At 41.7% G+C, this 20934-nt stretch overlaps 1 protein-coding gene across 3 annotated transcripts in view; it reads left to right on the top strand.

Moving 5' to 3' along the window:
- Nucleotides 1-20722, top strand: part of LOC138952325 (cyclin-dependent kinase-like 1) — a 97281-nt gene extending 76559 nt beyond the window's left edge. For 2 of the 3 annotated variants that reach the window (XM_070323964.1, XM_070323966.1), the window contains exons 6-10: nucleotides 8529-8729; nucleotides 10893-10975; nucleotides 12659-12715; nucleotides 14216-14332; nucleotides 17846-20722. In XM_070323964.1, coding sequence (XP_070180065.1) covers nucleotides 8529-8729; nucleotides 10893-10975; nucleotides 12659-12715; nucleotides 14216-14332; nucleotides 17846-17995 — 608 coding nt within the window. In that variant the 3' untranslated portion in view covers nucleotides 17996-20722. The remainder of the gene's footprint in view (nucleotides 1-8528; nucleotides 8730-10892; nucleotides 10976-12658; nucleotides 12716-14215; nucleotides 14333-17845) is intronic. The other variant, XM_070323965.1, reaches the window with a different exon arrangement.
- The last annotated feature ends 212 nt before the right edge of the window (nucleotides 20723-20934 follow it).

Genomic DNA, 20934 nt, shown 5'->3' with positions numbered 1-20934 from the left:
GAAAACCCTTTTTTCAGAACACTCAGATGCCATGCTGTTTTTACATTTAGTCAAGTTTTGACTAAATGTTTTAACGTAGAGGGGGAATCGAGAGGAGGGTCGTGGTGTATGTGTCTGTCTGTCTGTCTGTCTGTCTGTGCGTGTGTGTGTGTAGAGCGATTCAGACTAAACTACTGGACCGATCTTTATGAAATTGTACATGAGAGTTCCTGGGAATGATATCCCCGGACTTTTTTACATTTTTTTCGATAAATGTCTTTGATGACGTCATATCCGGCTTTTTGTAAAAGTTGAGGCGGCACTGTCACACCCTCATTTTTCAATCAAATTGATTGAAATTTTGGCCAAGCAATCTTCGACGAAGGCCGGACTTCGGTATTGCATTTCAGCTTGGTGGTTTAAAAATTAATTAATGACTTTGGTCATTAAAAATCTGAAAATTGTAAAAAAAAAAAAATTAAAAAAAAATTTCTAAAACGATTCAAATTTACATTCATCTTATTTTTCATCATTTCCTGATTCCAAAAACATATAAATATGTTATATTTGGATTAAAAACAAACTCTGTAAATTAAAAATATAAAAATTATGATCAAAATTAAATTTTCGAAATCAATTTAAAAACACTTTCATCTTATTCCTTGTCGGTTCCTGATTCCAAAAACATATAGATATGATATGTTTGCATTAAAAACACGCTCAGAAAGTTAAAACGAAGAGAGGTACAGTAAAGCGTGCTATGAAGCACAGCGCAACCGCTACCGCGCCAAACAGGCTCGTCACTTTCACTGCCTTTTGCACTAGCGGCGGACTACGTTCAGTTTCATTCTGTGAGTTCCACAGCTTGACTAAATGTAGTAATTTCGCCTTACGCGACTTGTTAATTATTCGAAAGAAGAGTTAATTTATGCCATCTTTTAACTTTACGTGACTTTATACACACTGACAGAATAGCACATACAATTGATACCTGTAAGGTTTTTAGCACTGTGACAAGATCTCCACTTATATCAAAGTCATGATTGTTAGTGACAGCGTTTTGGTCTTCATATACTTAACGTGATTGACACAATGAGTGAATGACATATTCTTCTATAAATGATACATGTTGGTGATAATAATTGGTATCTGGACGAACACAGGACGGAATAAGCAAACTAAGTAATGGGCGACTAAGAGGATTATAGTCATGATTGTCATTGATAGGCATCAGTGACAACTTATTTTCAGAAAAGCAAGATATTTTTTTTCTCATTTTAAACTTCTTGTGCAGTTTATGCTCAAGCTTGACTGTCCATGACTGACACTATGACAAGACTCATCACAACTTTGAAGAATAAAAACAAATGCAGGGCTGAATATAAAAATAAGATAGCTGCATGAATACCAAGTCACAGCTGTCAGTGATAAGCTACTCCAACCATTTAGATGTCTCTATGGGGTGCATAATGAATACAACATGGATCATGCTTGCAGTTGTGAACTGAGCGAATGTACGTCAAAAGAATTAGAAATAGTATGGGCAAGCTCAGTGCAGTAAGGAAAGCCATTCATTGTCAGTTCAGGACATGGCAGAAGAAGATCAATAATCTCCATTATGCTTCCCCTGCCAAGCGTTAAATGTGCATTCAGAACCCCCTATGCCCCCCTTGCAATTTGATTTTAAATATTCCCTAACATTTGACTGAATGTGATTGGAAATTGATATTCTTCTGGTGGGGGACAGGTTTGGATGAATCGTTTGTATTCTCTGGCGTTCTCTTGTATTGGTCCTTTTCACATTTTTTTGGTAAAGTAAATGCAATCAGATAGGCACAGTTAAACAGTCTAAGTTCAGAGTGCCCTCACTTGAAAAGCAGATCTATGTGAATGGAAGTTCTATTTTTAGTGCATATAATATTATTCAGTGATCGCGCTAGATCTTTCAAACCGGTATGACATCATATGAGCTGACCACATGCTCTCACGAAAATCGGTCAACCTGCCAAGGCAACTAGTCAAAGGCAAACAATGACTAAATCAATGTTTATCAATGCCATTGACACGCAGACGTTAATGTCTGTGGAATAAATTTGGGTTTACAACATGAACACATCAGCCAATGAGAGAGCGGAGCTGGTGTGCGCAAGTGATTTTCCAGTAAGCTTATGATCGCATGTGTAGTGTTGTTGTATGTGACTTGGCCCATGCTCGCACACACTCAAACACCATACGTTCTCTAAGAACAGAGGTAATGGACAACCGAACTCTGAGTTCCAATCATGTATTCAGATGTATGCTTCCATGATGTGTCCGGGCTTACAACCAGCATGCAATAGTCAAACAAGGGAGATAATTCCCAACATGTTAGATGCATCGTCTGCATACAGGACACTACATCTCTCCTTTTCTTTTAGAACAAAACAATCTTGATATTTCCACATCAATAAATCATCGAACGAAGAGCCTTAAAATACAGACAACAGTTTCATGTAATCATTTCCATACAGAATAAACAGATACATGAAAATTCCCTTTTTAGAAGCACACACATATAAACTCAAATTATTCTGATTCTTAATGTTGAACGAGTCCGACAACATAATCTTGTAGTTTTTCCGGCATTCGTCTCGGACGCATTGAAACACGAACAGCGGGTGTATCGGTTTCAGAGCTTCCAATTGATGCATTTTCAACTGAAGAATTGTCAGTGTGTTTTTCACAATCATCTGGATCTAATGACTGTTCCCTGACATAGGGCTTTGTGTGTGATACGTTCCGTCTGTACCTTGCACCTGTACTAGGCGATTCAACTGTGACCTGTGTTCCTGTCCGTTCAATCACCTTGTATGGTTCCGGTTCAAACTGAGTACTGAACTTGTCTTGTTTCTTTTTCTGAAGTAAGATTTCGTCCCCAACACTTGTTTCTGATGTCTGTGAATTTCGTTTTGTGTCCACATACTCTTTCCTTTGTTCTTTCTTCAATTTGTCTCGGTCGCGAACTGACTCATCGAGTGTTGTTTTTGTGTCTCGGTCAATCTCAGGTAACTTGCTTCGGAGCTTACGTTTGAACAATAGTTCTGCGGGGCTAACTCCTGTTGTTTGATGTGTTGTAGTGCGGTACGCAAACAGGAATGTGTTCAGCTCCCGTTTCCAATCTTTTCCTTCTGAATGTGCAATCTTAATGGCTTTCAAGAGTGTTCTGTTTTGACGCTCTACTTCGCCATTGGCTTGTGGCCACAACGGTGTTGTGTGGATGTGCACAACGTTGTTCGTTTGCATGTACTGGGAGAAATCCTCAGAAACGAACTGAGGTCCGTTGTCAGAAGTGAGGGTAACGGGCAAACCATGTGTTGTGAAAATGTTGTCTAACGCTTGAATGATCTGCTTCGTTACAGTGGACCTCAGAACGACCGTTTCGAAAAAACGACTGTAGTAATCAACTACAACGAGAATGGACTCTCCAGTCGGAAGCGGTCCGAGTATGTCAATGGCTAGATCTTCCCAAGGGCCGTCCGGGAATTTCCTACACTTCAGTGGTTCAGGTGGTGCTGGCTGGCTAACAATTTGGCATTCGTGACATGCCTTGATCTGTTTTTCTGTGTCGTGATCAATTCCTGGCCACCAGACCTTGCTTCGCAATCTCTCTTTGGTCTTCACTATGCCTTGATGACCTTCATGAGCTATTTTCATGGCGCGATGTCGGAGTGCATGTGGAATGACAATCCTACAACCTCGAAGCACTAGCTTGCCAAAACAAGTGAACTCATCTTTGAGTGCTTTGTATGTTTGGTTTGGACAGTTCTGCCAAATGTCTGTCTGAATGCACTGCCTCAGCGCAATGATTTCTGTGTCAATTTCTGACGCCTCTTCTAGTTCCTGCATCGTCAATGCAGATGGAACGCTAGTGTGTGCGACAAAAGAAATGTATTCTTCAGCTGGATTTTGAGTCTGCCTGCGGCTACGTTCATCATGCTTCACTAAACGTGACAACGAATCCGCTATGTTTTGGGCACCAGGTTTGTACTGGACCGTGAAGTGATAGTTCTGTAACCTGAGAACCCATCTTTCTATGCGCGCAGACGGTTTTGAGCGTTTTGAGTAAATGAACTCCAGCGGTCTGTGATCAGTTTCAAGAATGAAATCCATTCCGAAGAGATACTGATGAAATCTCTCGCATGCCCAAACGAGTGCTAGGGCCTCTTTTTCAGTTTGAGAATACCGACGTTCTACATCAGTCAAATTTCTACTTGCGTAGTAGATTGCACGTTTTTCTCCATTCTGGATCTGTACCAGTACTGCACCTAGAGCTACTGGACTCGCGTCAGCGACAACTCTTGTCTCAGCTTTTTGATCAAAGTAAGCGAGAGTACCTGCACTTTCAAGCTCCGTCTTCAGAAGATCGAACGCTTGTTGCTGTTCCTTTTCCCATTTGAACTGAACGTTTTTGCGTGTGAGTTTTCGCAACGGTTCTGACTTTGTCGCAAGATGACTGATGAAACGCGCACTAAAGTTTACCAGACCTAGGAAACTTTTGACCTCAGATGCACTTTTTGGCGGTTGTGCATTTTTCACTGCTTCGACCTTTACAGATGTGGGCCCAATCCCTTTTTCTGAGAGCAGAAAGCCCATGAACTGTAGTTCTGTCATGCGGTAAATGCACTTCTTCTTGTTAAGTGTGAGTCCTGCGTCTTTCAGTGTTGCTAAGACTTTGGCTAACCTGCGGTCATGCTCTTCTAGTGTCTCGGCATAGATGATTATATCATCCGTCATGTTTCGCGCGCCTGTGCAATCGCGGAGTACGTTTTGAATCGTATACTGATAGATTTCTGGAGCGCTTGTCACTCCAAACATGAGACGTTTGTAGCGAAACAAACCGACATGTGTTGCAAAAGTTGTGATCGGTCGCGATTCTGCATCTAGCTCTAACTGATGAAATCCCATGTTCAAATCTAGTTTTGAAAAGAACTTGCTACCGTTCATCTCTAGGAGCGTTTCCTCAACAGTCGGCATGGGAAACCGTTCCCGTTCTATGGCCTCATTCGCCTGTCTCATATCAACACACAGCCGTATGTCGTTCCCTTGAGCCTTTGGTACCACAACAATGGGACTTACAAACGATGTAGGCCCCTCGGCACGCTCAATAATATCAAGCTCTGTCAGTTCTTTGATCTTTTGTTCTACTTTAGAACGCAGACTGAACGGAATGCGTCTCGCGGCCTGAATGACTGGTTTGACGTCATTTTTCACATGCAAGGTCACTTTGTGATTTTTCAGTTTGCCAAGACCATTGTACAAACTTTCAAATTGCATCTCAGGCTTCTCTGTACTTTCTGTCAAAACAGAACCAACAGCATGTATTTCTTTTGGCAATCCAACTTTCAGAACACCCAGTTTTTCAGAAGTTTCCCTCCCCAAAAGAGAAATTCCTTTTTCTTCAATGACAACAAACTTGGCAACATGCTTGTTCTGATCTGGCAACGCTGACAGAGAAACCTCAGCTTCAAATGTACCAATTATTGTAAGAGGCCGCTCAGATCCGTAGGCATACAGGACTTTTTCATCTTTCTTTGCTTCTGTTTTACAGACAATTTTTTTCTTCTTCAAAGCCTCCCACTTTTGTTTGTCTAAAACGTTAGCACTAGCCCCGGAATCAATGCCTGCACAGATCTGAACTCCTCCCACCACAACATGTATCATTTCCAGTTTTCTGTCACCCACTTTGAAAGAATAGTCATGGTCACTATCATCATCATCATGATCATGCACAACATTCAAGGCATTCGCTCGAGTATTTTTGCCACTTTTACACACAACAGCGAAATGGTTCAGTTTTTGGCACAGTCTACATGTCTTCCCCATGGCGGGACATGTTGGATCCTTGGCATGGTGAGTGTTCTGTCCACATCGGAAACAAGCACCCTTTTTCTTCTCCACTTTGTGTCTAGAGGCATGGGTCTGTCTCTCCTTCACATATTTCGAAGACGATCTACCACCCACAGCTCCAACGAGTTGAGAATCTGCTGCATCAGTTGAAGTTGAAGGCGTCATCTGTCTGACAAAACCACTTGCAGCTTCATGCGCCTGTGAAATCTGCATCAGTACTGGCAAAGTTAAGTTCATTCTCTCCAGAAGTTTGGCCTTCAAACGTTTGTCAGCACACTTGTCGATTACTTGATCTCTGATATTCTCACCCAGGGTTGGTCCAAAGTTACAATGCTTTGCTTGTTGGCAAAGTCTAGTGATGAACTGTGCAGTAGCTTCACCTTCCTTTTGGGCCATCTGTCAAAAAACATTTCTTTCAAAAGTGTCATTTCGCTGCGCACCGAAATGCTTATTGAGAGCTTCGAGCGCCTGTGCGTACGTACAGTTATCCGGTGTGACGTCATCCCCAGCAAACTCGAACGTTTCGAAAATCTCCTGCAGTTCCGACCCTCCACAGTGAAGCAAAAGTGCCTTCTTTCTTGCACCCGCAACATCCCCCAATGCAACCAGGTAGATGTTGAAACTCTTCCCCCATCGCTCCCATCTCGCCGATACCAGAGAAGGTTCACCTTTTGGGTCAAACACGCTGACACATGGAATGTTCTCCATTTTTTTTCAGTCACACGTGGTGCGCACGTTTCTTGTCACCGTAAGTCCGACAAGAATTACACAAGATAAATACCTTTATCCTCGTCGCCAATTGTAGTGTTGTTGTATGTGACTTGGCCCATGCTCGCACACACTCAAACACCATACGTTCTCTAAGAACAGAGGTAATGGACAACCGAACTCTGAGTTCCAATCATGTATTCAGATGTATGCTTCCATGATGTGTCCGGGCTTACAACCAGCCTGCAATAGTCAAACAAGGGAGATAATTCCCAACATGTTAGATGCATCGTCTGCATACAGAACACTACAGCATGCCGGTGTTAGAAATGAAGACTGAGTGCCTGTACAATCCTTTTCATTGCGGTCAATGCGCATGCGCTAACATGGGGAGATTAATCAGGTCGTGAACAACCTAAACCTAACCCTAACCCTAACCCTAACCCTAACCTATGGTTCGTTCGGTCAAAGGGTCGCATTTTTTAAGTCCAAGATTGGCACATGCCCATTGACCGCAACGAGAAGTATTGTTCAGCAGAGGTTTCAGTTTGTGACACCGGCTTTAGCATCCTGCTGTTATTTTGACGTCATTTTTGAGTCACTTGAGAAAAAGTGACTCTATGTAATCGGTCAGTGTTAGTCTGTCCGGCCGGGCGGCCGGCCGGCCGTCCGTAGACACCACCTTAACGTTGGACTTTTCTCGGAAACTATCAAAGCGATCGGGCTCATATTTTGTTTAGTCGTGACCTCCAATGACCTCTACACTTTAACGATGGTTTCGTTGACCTTTGACCTTTTTCAAGGTCACAGGTCAGCGTCAAAGGAAAAATTAGACATTTTATATCTTTGACAAAGTTCATCGGATGTGATTGAAACTTTGTAGGATTATTCTTTACATCAAAGTATTTACATCTGTAGCCTTTTACGAACGTTATCAGAAAAACAAGGGAGATAACTAGCCTTTTCTGTTCGGCAACACACAACTTAACGTTGGGCTTTTCTCGGAAACTATAAAAGTGACCGGGCTCAAATTTTATGTGAACGTGACTCCCAGTGACCTCTACACTTTGACGTCTGCTTTGGTGACCTTTGACCTTTTTCAAGGTCATAATATTCAGAACTGCGAAAGTGACTCGATCGAGCGTTTGCTCTTCTTGTTGAGGTCTTAACCCGACCTAGCGACACCAAGCCTCATCAATTTGTTTTCCTTGAGACAATGGCAACATTGTTTCAACATGACACCTGTCACAACAAGCTATGCAACTCTCTCTCTCTCTCTCTCGCTCTCTCTCTCTCTCTCTCTCTTGTCCAGACCATGGACTCTCTATAAAGGATTTTTTTTCACTCTTTATTTTTTTCCGGGTTAAACTAATTAACAATTGGTACGTCTGACTGACCGAGCACCCATTTTTCTTTTATCGGTATTGGCGAATCTCAATCGGTAAAATACCGGAAATTACCGGTGAACGCGATCCCTGATTATTTTGTGTGTGAGTGCAGATCTTTAACGGTGCAGAACCCAGTTTCTTTCAAATGGATTATCCCTTTTTCTTATAAGGTACAGTTACTGTACTTAAAGGGAAATGAAAACAAACACACACGCAGGCACGCCCGCACACATACTTACACACTCATACTCACACACACACACTCGCACACACACACAAATTGCAAACTGACACACACATACACACATACAAACAAGAAACAACACAAAGCAACAATAGAATAAAAAGAAAAACCCAAACTAAACAATTTTATACGTCAGTAATAGTTCTCAAAGATTGTGAGTTATGGTGTTTGGTTGTTTTGTTATGCCAGAGCTGGAGAAGTGTACCTTTATATCCAGTACAGTTTTGAGTTTTTTTTTAGCAGGTTAAGATTACAGTCATTTTTTACGTGTCTTAAATGTAACTTTTAGTGCATAAGACGTTTTTGGTTGTCTTGTGTTTCAGCGGGTCCTGGCGACGAGTACACAGACTACGTGGCCACACGCTGGTACCGAGCGCCAGAGCTGCTGGTTGGCGACACACAGTACGGACCCCCCGTGGATGTCTGGGCCATCGGATGCGTCTTTGCCGAGCTGCTGACGGGACAAGCCCTGTGGCCCGGGCGATCAGACGTCGACCAACTCTACCTCATCCGCAAAACGCTCGGTAAGTGAATGCTGACACAGTACTGGACCCTCTTTTTCGAAGCCGCACATTCGTTGGGCGAAATTTACTTTGCGAAGTCAACTTTACGAAACCGGCTGCATGCACACGCTTTGGCGCTGAATTTTCAGTAAAAAGACTTTGCGAAGTCGACTTAGGGCTTTAAGGACAGCCTTAAGAGGGGTAATAAGTGCAATATGCTACATGTGCACCAAGAGGAGGTGAGAGCTCTCCTGGCTCCTGAGAGAATAACAAGTATTATTATTATTATTATTATTATTATTGTGATCATTTTTTTTATATTTTTTTTTTTTTTTTTCAGTATCATGAAATGCACAAGCAACTTCCATCAGATCTCACCATGAAACTTCTGAATTCACCCAGAGAGTCCGATCAATAGTATCTCTTTAACGTATTGATCAGAATGTAAGACTGATTTTAGAGTCTTTCTTTGAAGTAGGGTTTTATCCCTTTAACATATTGATCAACATGTAAGACTGATTTTAGAGTCTTTCTTTGAAGTAGGGTTTTATCCCTTTAACGTATTGATCAACATGTAAGACTGATTTTAGAGTCTTTCTTTGAAGTAGGGTTTTATCCCTATAACGTATTGATCAACAGGTAAGACTGATTTTAGAGTCTTAATTCTTTGAAGACTAGGGTTTTATCCCTTTAATGTATTGATCAACAGGTAAGACTGATTTTAGAGTCTTTATTTGAAGTAGGGTTTTATCCCTTTAACGTATTGATCAACATGTAAGACTGATTTTAGAGTCTTTCTTTGAAGTAGGGTTTTATCCCTTTAACGTATTGATCAACATGTAAGACTGATTTTAGAGTCTTTCTTTGAAGTAGGGTTTTATCTCTTTAACGTATTGATCATCATGTAAGACTGATTTTAGAGTCTTTCTTTGAAGTAGGGTTTTATCTCTTTAATGTATTGATCAAAATGTAATACTATTTTTAGAGTCTTTCTTTGAAGTAGGGTTTTATCCCTTTAATGTATTGATCAAAATGTAAGACTGATTTTAGAGTCTTTCTTTGAAGTAGGGTTTTTCTTTGTTTGGTTACATGAATGTTTGTGAGTTTTCCAACCTCACCACTTTAACTGTTTAAGAAATATTCTTTCAGAGCAAATTAAAGTTTGGTTACATGAATGTTTGTGAGTTTTTCAACCTCACCACTTATTTTGTTGAGAGCGTATTAAAGTTTGCCTATAAACTATTTTGCATTTTGTGTTTCATTTTGGTTACACTGTTTTTTCTTCTCGTAATTATATTTAGTCAAGTTTTGACTAAATATTTTAACATCGAGGGGGAATCGAAACGAGGGTCGTGGTGTATGTGCGTGCGTGTGTGTGTGTGTGTAGAGCGATTCAGACTAAACTACTGGACCGATCTTTATGAAATTTGACATGAGAGTTCCTGGGTATGAATTAAAAATCCCCGAACGTTTTTTCCATTTTTTTGATAAATGTCTTTGATGACGTCATATCCGGCTTTTCGTGAAAGTTGAGGCGGCACTGTCACGCCCTCATTTTTCAACCAAATTGGTTCAAATTTTGGTCAAGTAATCTTCGACGAAGCCCGGGGTTCGGTATTGCATTTCAGCTTGGTGGCTTAAAAATTAATTAATGACTTTGGTCATTAAAAATCTGAAAATTGTAAAAAAAAATAAAAATTTATAAAACGATCCAAATTTACGTTTATCTTATTCTCCATCATTTGCTGATTCCAAAAACATATAAATATGTTATATTCGGATTAAAAACAAGCTCTGAAAATTAAATATATAAAAATTATTATCAAATTTTTTTTTCAAAATCAATTTAAAAACACTTTCATCTTATTCCTTGTCGGTTCCTGATTCCAAAAATATATAGATATGATATGTTTGGATTAAAAACACGCTCAGAAAGTTAAAACGAAGAGAGGTACAGAAAAGCGTGCTATCCTTCTCAGCGCAACGAATACCCCGCTCTTCTTGTCAATTCCACGGCACTGCCTTTGCCACGGGCGGTGGAGTGACGATGCTACGAGTATACGGTCTTGCTGCGTTGCGTTGCGTTCAGTTTCATTCTGTGAGTTCGACAGCTACTTGACTAAATATTGTATTTTCGCCTTACGCGACTTGTTCTCACCTATATTTGTGTGTGTGTTTTTGCAGGGGATTTGATCCCTCGGCACATGCAGATCTTCTCCAACAATGCCTTCTTCAAGGGCATGAGTATACCAGAACCAGACAGAGTGGTATGTATGCCCACTCTCTAATATTACATTATCAGGCACGGATTTCCGCAAAAAGTAAATTACGTTTCAGCAGAAATAAAATATTGTCCGCGGCAAAAAAAAGTAAATTAATTTATATAATTATATACTAATGTCTCTCTAGCCATTATTTGCTTACACGAGAACTATCAAAATATTGGTCTAAAATGCTAAAATTCGTTTTCCTCCCGCTGTACCCCGCTGGGGCCTAGGCGGCTCCTGGACCTCGGCCTATTTTCAGAGTTTTTCTATTTTGGAATTCCCATGCCTGGTATGAATCTGTCGTTTGGAGGATCTAGGCTCTTGAGTACGCCACACAAGGCGATGCAGCACATCCACAGACTTCTTCTTCTTCTTCGTTCATGAGCTTAGACTCCCACGTTCACTCATGTTTTTAGCACGAGTGGATTTTTACGTGTATGACCGTTTTTACCCCGCCATTCAGGCAGCATACGCCGATTTCGGGGAAGGTATGCTGGGTATTTTTGGGTTTCTGTAACCCACCGAACTCTGACATGGATTACAGGATCTTTTTCGTGCGAACTTGATCTTGTGCTTGCGTGTACACACAAAGGGGGTTAAGTCACAAGCAGGTCTGCACATAAGTTAACCTAGGAGATTGGAAAAATCTCCACTCTTAACCCACCAGGCGGCGACCTCCCGATTAGGAGGCCAACGTCTTACCACCAGACTAGCTGACACAGGGTGCTAAGCATCGTCTCACGAGACTTACGCTATGCCCATGATAATGATGATCAATCAATCAATCAATGACGCTTATATCGCGCATATTCCGTGGGTACAGTTCTAGGCGCTCTGCAGTGATGCCGTGTGAGATGAAATTTTATACGGCCAGTAGATTGCAGCCATTTCGGCGCATATTTACCTTTCACGGCCTATTATTCCAAGTCACACGGGTATAGGTAGACAATTATTAACTGTGCCTAAGCAATTTTGCCAGGAAAGACCCTTTTGTCAATCGTGGGATCTTTAACGTGCACACCCAATGTAGTGTACACGGGGGGAGGGTTCGGACACCGAAGAGAGTCTGCACACAAAGTTGACTCTGAAATAAATTTCCGCCGAACCTGGGATCGAACTCACGCTGACAGCGGCCAACTGAATACAAATCCAGCGCGCTACCAACTGAGCTATATCCCCGCCCCTGAATCATCTCCAGTATTTATTTTAGTCTTCTCCAAACCAACCTTAAATTATTTCAAAGTCTTTTTGACAGGAGGCAAAATGGGATTTTTATAAAAGAGAACTGACAAAATGGAAGCATTGGTTTTTCTTTGGGTGAACCGTCTGTGAAATGTGAAATGGTGTGTCAGTGTGTGTGTGTGTGTGTGTGTGTGTGAATTTGTGCATGCATGTGTGGCTGCGTACGTTTGTGCGCTTTTATGCGTGAATGCATGCATGTGTGTGTGTGTCAGACACAGACAGACTGATCTTTTCAAAACTAGCTTGACTTGTGAGTTGCATTTTTGTTTGGTTGTTTTGTTTTGCCTCAGCTGGAGAAGTGTATCTTCATATCCAGTACAATCTTGAGTGGGTTTTTTTTTTAGCAGGTTAAGATTACAGTAATTTATTATGTGTCTTAAATATAACTTTTAATGCATGAGAAATCAAATATTTTGTACACGTGCTGTTGTTTCTTTTCAGGTACCTCTGGAAGAAAAGTTGGCGAATGCACAACCACAAGCCATGATCTTCTTACAGGTGAGTAAATTGTAATGCAGGGTGCCTCCCCCCCCCCCCCCTCCATTTTAGAAATCGTGAACAATCTTTGAAAATCCGGTCTTTACAGGTGGGTGGTTTAAAACTAGAGGTACAATAATCAAGGTTATCAACAAAACATCTGAGAAAAGATGGTCTTGAATTGTTTTGTTACCCCCCGCGGGTTAGGGGGAAGAATTTACCCGATGCTCCCCAGCATGTCGTAAGAGGCGACTATAAACGGATTCTGTTTCTCTTTTTACCCTTGTTAAGTGTTTCTTGTGTAGAATATAGTCAATTTTTGTAAAGATTTTAGTCAAGCAGTATGTAAGAAATGTTAAGTCCTTTGTACTGGAAACTTGCATTCTCCCAGTAAGGTAATACATTGTACTACGTTGCAAGCCCCTGGAGCAAATTTTTGATCAGTGCTTTTGTGAACAAGAAACAATTGACAAGTGGCTCTATCCCATCTCCCCCCTTTCCCCGTCGCGATATAACCTTCGTGGTTGAAAACGACGTTAAACACCAAATAAAGAAAGAAAGAATTGTTTTGTTTTTTAAAAGGGATCGCGGTTCTACTGTTCAGTTATAAGCTTTACCTAAGTTCTATGAGACCTTCTCTCGAAGCTGTCAACAATGTCTTTAACTTAACCACCCAAAATGCCATGTTCCTTCATCATTGGGCTCCATGTTTGACTTTAAACTCTTTATTTATTGCCCTTCTCCGTATTCCCGGTTGTGTGTTTATTGTTGTGTCTTTCTTGATGTTCTCATGTTGTCTGTATTTGTGTGCTTCTTAGCTGTATTTTGTCATTTCAGATGAAATGTTTCAGTGGTGCATGGTGTAGATGGTGGTATCAACCAATCAATCAATGAGTCTTATATCGCGCATATTCCGTGGGTACAGTTCTAGGCGCTCTGCAGTGATGCCGTGTGAGATGAAATTTTATACGGCCAGTAGATTGCAGCCATTTCGGCGCATATTTACCTTTCACGGCCTATTATTCCAAGTCACACGGGTATAGGTAGACAATTATTAACTGTGCCTAAGCAATTTTGCCAGGAAAGACCCTTTTGTCAATCGTGGGATCTTTAACGTGCACACCCAATGTAGTGTACACGGGGGGAGGTTCGGACACCGAAGAGAGTCTGCACACAAAGTTGACTCTGTGAAATAAATTTCTGCTGAACCTGGGATCGAACTCACGCTGACAGCGGCCAACTGAATACAAATCCAGCGCGCTACCAACTGAGCTATATCCCCGCCCATGTGCATGCATGCATTTGGGTGTGCAGGCATATGTATGTGAGGGCGTGCGCACACGTGTGTGTGGCGCATGCACATGTATTTGCATGTGTGTGTGCATATGTGTATGTGTGTTTGTGTGTGTGTGTGTGTGTGTGTGTGTGTGTGTGTGTGTGTGTATGTGTGTGTGCACAGTGCATATGCATACACGCTTTTGGGGCTGCAGACTTTCATCATGATTGTTCCATTTCTCTCAGGCGTGTCTAAAGATGGACCCGGATGAGCGGTTGACGTGTCACCAGCTCCTGCACCACCCCTACATGGATTCCAACATGGACACGGGCACCCGCACTCCCAAACCTCGCAAATTCCCCGTAAGTTGTTAAGTGCAGAAAATTGCCTGAAATATTTTGTTTAAACGTATGTTAGACTGAAGTTACTAACCATAGGCCTGCAACAACAAGAACAGATATATATGACAACAAGGGAAAATTGAAAAATGAAATTTGTCATGTAAACTCCCTGCTGTAAGTGTAAGTTGTCATATAAATTCCCTGCAGTAAGTTGTCATGTACATTCCCTGCAGCAACTTGTCATGTACATTCCCTGCAGTAAGTTGTCATGTAAATTCCCTGCAGTGAGTTGTCATGTAAATTCCCTGCAGTAAGTTGTCATGTAAATTCCCTGCAGTCAGTTGTCATGATAATTCCCTGCAGTAAGTTGTCATGTACATTCCCTGCAGTAAGTGGTCATGTACATTCCCTGCAGTAAGTTGTCATGTAGATTCCCTGCAGTCAGTTGTCATGTAAATTCCCTGCAGTCAGTTGTCATTTAAATTCCCTGCAGCAACTTGTCATGTAGATTCCCTGAAGTAAGTTGAAATGTAAATTCCCTGCAGTAAGTTGTCATGTAAATTCCCTGCAGTAAGTTGTCATGTAAATTCCCTGCAGTAAGTTGTCATGTAAATTCCCTGCAGTAAGTTGCCATGTAGATTCCCTGCAGTCAGTTGTCATGTAAATTCCCTGCAGTCAGTTGTCATTTAAATTCCCTGCAGTCAGTTGTCATTTAAATTCCCTGCAGCAACTTGTCATGTAGATTCCCTGAAGTAAGTTGAAATGTAAATTCCCTGCAGTAAGTTGTCATGTAAATTCCCTGCAGTAAGTTGTCATGTAAATTCCCTGCAGTGTGCAGAAAATAGACAATGTTGGGTTTTCATGGGTTTTGAAAGAGTGAATACATGTACTCTTGCTTATACAGTAAAACCTGTCTCTAAAGGACACCCTTGGGGTATGGTAATGGTGTCCCTATTAGACAGGTGTCCTTTCTTCACAGGTGGAGGGGCCGGGGCAATATTTTACAAAGAGCACTGAAAATAGAGAGAGAGAGAGAGAGAGAGAGAGAGAGAGAGAGAGAGAGAGAGAGAGAGAGAGAGAGAGAGAGAGAGAGAGAGAGAGAGAGAGAGAGAGAGAGAGAGAGAGAGAGAGAGAGAGAGAGAGAGAGAGAGAGAGAGAGAGAGAGACAATTGAGCTAGTGAATACATACAGTAGAACCCCCTGTTTACGACTTTGGAAAAACCTTGAAAATTAGGTCGTAAAAAGGGGGGGTCTTGAAAGGGGGGTTTGAGTTTTTGGCCGGTCGGTCATGAATTTGGCTGCAGTGTACGTACTGTCATGTTTACACACAAACACACAGTTGCAGTTTACTGTCATATCAAAACACACACACACACACCCAAACACATTACAGCAGAACAACTTGAACTCAAATTTCAAAGAAAATTTACTCATGGAGTCATGGCGTAATACTCGCTCCCCGCTGAGTGAAGCACATTTGACATTGTGGCGCAACCAGTAAAATCCGAATGTCCTAACTCGATAGAAAGCATAACGACTTTTCTCCCGAATCATCTTTCCGCTCATATGAATGATTCGTCGCCTTGCATCGCTAAACTTGACCACAATCGTTGAGGTCTTCGTACAGGCTCCTCTCTTTGCGTACTTTCGCTTCGCTATCCTTCTCACCATCTAGATAACACCGAGTCATTATCCTTGACGACACACAGGATTTTCGTATTCCCGACTCCCAAGGAAGTCGCCGCGGATTGCCACTTCGCTCGATTAGCGATTACTTTATTAGCTCTCTACTCAAGAGTCGGCGCTTTTCTTTTTCTTTCGCGAATCTTCGTTTGTCAACAAGACAGTCGTCGTGACAAGATAGTGTGCAGAAAAAACCCGGATGTATCAGGATCTCGCGCGCGCAAGATTTCATTTTTATTTCTTCTCGCGATAGTTGGAGGAGCGAGAGCCGCCATGTTGTGTTTTCGTCTGCTCGAAATATGCGCAAAAGTCGTAAATCATCCCAAAAAGCTCGGTCGTAAGTCGCGTTTTGGGTCATTATCCATGACGATACCTAGGATTTGCGTCTTCCCGACTCCTAAGGAAGTCGCCGCGGATTCTATCGTGCGCGAGATTTAATTTTTTTGTTGTCTCGCGATAGTTCGAGGAGCAAGAGCCGCTATGTATTGTTTTCGTCTTTTCGAAGTTGCGTTTTCATGTGCGTAGTGTCCGTTTGTGACAGTGTTAACACTTCCTACGGTCCGAAAAATCGTGTCCGCGTCCGTAAGTGGCAGGTGTCCGTCCGTTAAAGGTTAGTTATTGTTGAAATCGTGTTCGTTCCATGATAAACTGTCCGTATGTAGCAGGTGGCCGTTACAACAAGGGTCCGCTAGACTCAGGTTTTACTGTAGTGAGACAAACTTTTCCACATGACGTTAGAGGCCAGTCACTACAGCAAGGGATGTGTCTGGCGGGGATGTAGCTCAGTTGATAGCGCGCTGGATTTGTATTCAGTTGGCTGCTGTCAGCGTGAGTTCGATCCCAGGTTCGGCGGAAATTTATTTCACAGAGTCAACTTTGTGTGCAGACTCTCTTCGGTGTCCGAACCCCCCCCCCCCCCCCCCCCCGTGTACACTACATTGGGTGTGCACGTTAAAGATCCCACGATTGACAAAAGGGTCTTTCCTGGCAAAATTGCTTAGGCACAGTTAATAATTGTCTACCTATACCCGTGTGACTTGGAATAATAGGCCGTGAAAGGTAAATATGCGCCGATATGGCTGCAATCTACTGGCCGTATAAAATTTCATCTCACACGGCATCACTGCAGAGCGCCTAGAACTGTACCCACGGAATATGCGCGATATAAGACTCATTGATTGCAACGTGTGGACAAGGACATGTATGGAAAGTTTGCCTCACTAAAAGCAAGAGTATTCACTCTTTCACAACCCATACGTACAAATCCGACAGAGTTTCTTGAGTTCGCATGTGCTTGGGAAATTTGTTTTGTTAAAATGTCTTTTATATTGAAGTTGCCCTAGGCCTGCACCTTTTTCTCATGGAAAGTGTCACTGCTTCATCATTTCAGCTTTGACTATTTTGAAATTGTAAAGGATGGCAGAAGAGACTTTAGTGTTTAGCTAAATGCAATCAAACCCTGATGCTGATAAATGTTGTTGCACAATGAGTTGTCTTTGAAATCATCCAGAATGAAATAAATGGTCTTGTATACTATTTGTTATCTGTGGTTTAAGGGGAATTTGTTAGCAAGAAATTGAAGTGATCCTCCTGTTTAGGAGGGCATTTTTTTTATGAACATTTATAGAGAAAAAAAACAGCAGCCTTTCTTGTTTGCAAATCAAAATGTATTTAGATTGGGATCTTAGTTTACAGATTTTTACTTGGAGGGTGCTATGCTGAGTCTTGATTTGGAGTTTGTTTTTTTAACATGGATGGTGCACGGTTGAGTCTTGATTTAGAGATTTTTTTTAACATGGAGGGTGCTCCATTTGTGTTCTGTTATTTTAACACTGGCCAACCGTGTTTCAGCAGTTCCATAACCAGCAACTGCCGTTGCTGCCCGCCAACCCCACTGCCACCTCCCCCGGTCCCACTGGCCCCACCGGCCCCACCGGCAAGTACAATCCGCCGTACACCAAGGGCAAGCCGAACTTCGAGAACCGCCTGCCTAACATCTGACTGGTGGGCCACGGGATGCAGCGACCCGACGCCAATTAGAGAGTCATCAGGACGGCGGTTCAAACCCTTGTTCACGCCCTAACATTGCCGTCGTCGCCCTGTCGCTGCCCCCCGGAGGCCATCTTCCTTCCCCCATGATGAAAATTAGCGAAACGTTGATCTCCCTTAAGGCGGTCCTTCCTTGAGCCCCATGTCGACTTACTGAAGACTCAGTGCTAAAGCTTCGTGTGGCCAGCTTCGCCAAGTACACTGTGCGTAGTCGACTTCTCCCTGTTAAGGACAGGCTTTACCCCCCCCCCCCCCTTCCTCCCTTAAAAGTCTCCTTCTCCCTGCATTGAATCACAGTCGGTTTTTGTTTTTTTGTGGGAGAAGGAGAGTAACACACGAACAGGAGAGCAGAGAAGTCACGCTGTGAGAAGAAAAGTTGTAGAAAGAACTTGTGTTGAGTTAATGGAATGAAAAACATTGCCAGGATTGGAGCACAAAGATCAAGAGAGGAGTCTGAGAGAAAAATGCTGCAAGGAGAGAGGAGTTAAATGACCAGGAGAAGAACAAATGTAAACATATAGAGAAGACCTGATGATTACAATGAGAGCAAAAGAACGATACAAACAAGAAAAATACAGGTACATGTATCAAAACAAGTCGCGTAAGGCAAAATAACAACATTTACTAGTCAAGCTGTCGAACTCACAGAATGAAACTGAACGCATTGCATTTTCTCACCAAGACCGCATACTCGTAGTTTCGTCTGTCCACCGCTCGTGGCAAAGGCAGTGAAATCAACAAGCCAGAATAGTGCGGTAATGGTCGCGCTGAGCAGGATAACACGCTTTTCTGTATCTCTATTCTTTTTAGTGTACTGAGTTTGTTTTTAATCCAAACATATCATATCTATATGTTTTTGGAATCTGGGACCGACAAGGAATAAGATGAAATTGTTTCTAAATCGATTTCGGACAATTAATTTTTATCATAATTTTCACATTTTTAATTTTTAGAGCTTGTTTGTAATCCAAATATAACATATGTATATGTTTTTGGAATCAGAAAATGACGAATTAAGATGACATTTTTTTGGATCGTTTAAAAAAAAAAGTTTTAATGACAAGTTTCCGATTTTTAATGACCAAATTAATTCATTAATTTTTAAGCCACCAAGCTGAAATGCAATACCAAAGTCTGGCCTTCGTCGAAGATTGCTTTGCCAAAATTTCAATCAATTTGATTAAAAAACAAGTCGCGTAAGGCGAAAATACAATATTTAGTCAAGTAGCTGTCGAACTCACAGAATGAAACTGAACGCAATGCCATTTTGTCAGCAAGACCGTATACTCGTAGCATCGTCAGTCCACCGCTCATGGCAAAGGCAGTGAAATTGACAAGAAGAGCGGGGTAGTAGTTGCGCTAAGAAGGATAGCACGCTTTTCTGTACCTCTCTTTGTTTTAACTTTCTGAGCGTGTTTTTAATCCAAACATATCATATCTATATGTTTTTGGAATCAGGAACCGACAAGGAATAAGATGAAAGTGTTTTTAAATTGATTTTGACAATTTAATTTTGATAATAATTTTTATATATTTAATTTTCAGAGCTTGTTTTTAATCCGAATATAACATATTTATATGTTTTTGGAATCAGCAAATGATGGAGAATAAGATAAACATAAATTTGGATCGTTTTATAAATTTTTATTTTTTTTTACAATTTTCAGATTTTTAATGACCAAAGTCATTAATTAATTTTTAAGCCACCAAGCTGAAATGCAATACCGAAGTCCGGGCTTCGTCGAAGATTACTTGACCAAAATTTCAACCAATTTGGTTGAAAAATGAGGGCGTGACAGTGCCGCCTCAACTTTCACGAAAAGCCGGATATGACGTCATCAAAGACATTTATCAAAAAAAATGAAAAAAACGTTCGGGGATTTCATACCCAGGAACTCTCATGTCAAATTTCATAAAGATCGGTCCAGTAGTTTAGTCTGAATCGCTCTACACACACACACACACACACAGACACACACACACACAGACACACGCACATACACCACGACCCTCGTTTCGATTCCCCCTCGATGTTAAAATATTTAGTCAAAACTTGACTAAATATAATGAGGGTGTGACAGTGCCGCCTCAACTTTTACAAAAATCTGGATATGACGTCATCAAAGGTATTTATCGAAAAAATTAAAAAAATGTCCGGGGATATCATTCCCAGGAACTCTCATGTCAAATTTCATAAAGATCGGTCTGGTAGTTTAGTCTGAATCGCTCTACACACACACACACACACACACACACACACACACACACACACACCACGACCCTCGTCTCGATTCCCCCTCTATGTTAAAACATTTAGTCAAAACTTGACTCAATGTAAAAAGCAAAGCACAGACATGCAGAAAAGTAAGTACAACACATGTAATACCAACCATCAGAAGCCATTGCTTATTTCTAAGCAGGCTCCATCTTTGTCAACTTGGGTCCAGCATGGTCCTTATTTTTGTTAGGAATAAAAACTCCAGCCAGTAGACTTTAATCCTGCTTTCTTTCTTCTCCTGTTGAAAGAGAATTTACCAAAGAGCTACACAACACAAAACTCCTCTCCCTCTCATGAAGTGCGCAGTCTATGGAATCGGTGACTCCCTCTCATGAAGTGCGCATGAGTCTATGGAATCGGTGACTCCCTCTCATGCAAGAATTGTGGAAACAAGACAACTGCCTCTATGGAATCGGTGACTCCCTCTCTTGAAGTGCGCAGTCTATGGAATCGGTGACTCCTTCTCATGAAGTGCGCATGAGTCTATGGAATCGGTGACTCCCTCTCATGCAAGAATTGTGGAAACAAGACAACTGCCTCTTACTTGTTTCACTAAAAGTTAAAGAAAAACACAAGGCAGATTGAGTGACTGTGGGTTGCTGCCAGTGCTGTG

Source organism: Littorina saxatilis, linkage group LG17 (genome assembly GCF_037325665.1).
Source record: "Littorina saxatilis isolate snail1 linkage group LG17, US_GU_Lsax_2.0, whole genome shotgun sequence".
Lineage (NCBI taxonomy): Eukaryota > Metazoa > Mollusca > Gastropoda > Littorinimorpha > Littorinidae > Littorina > Littorina saxatilis.
This window is presented reverse-complemented; position numbering and strand designations above follow the sequence as displayed.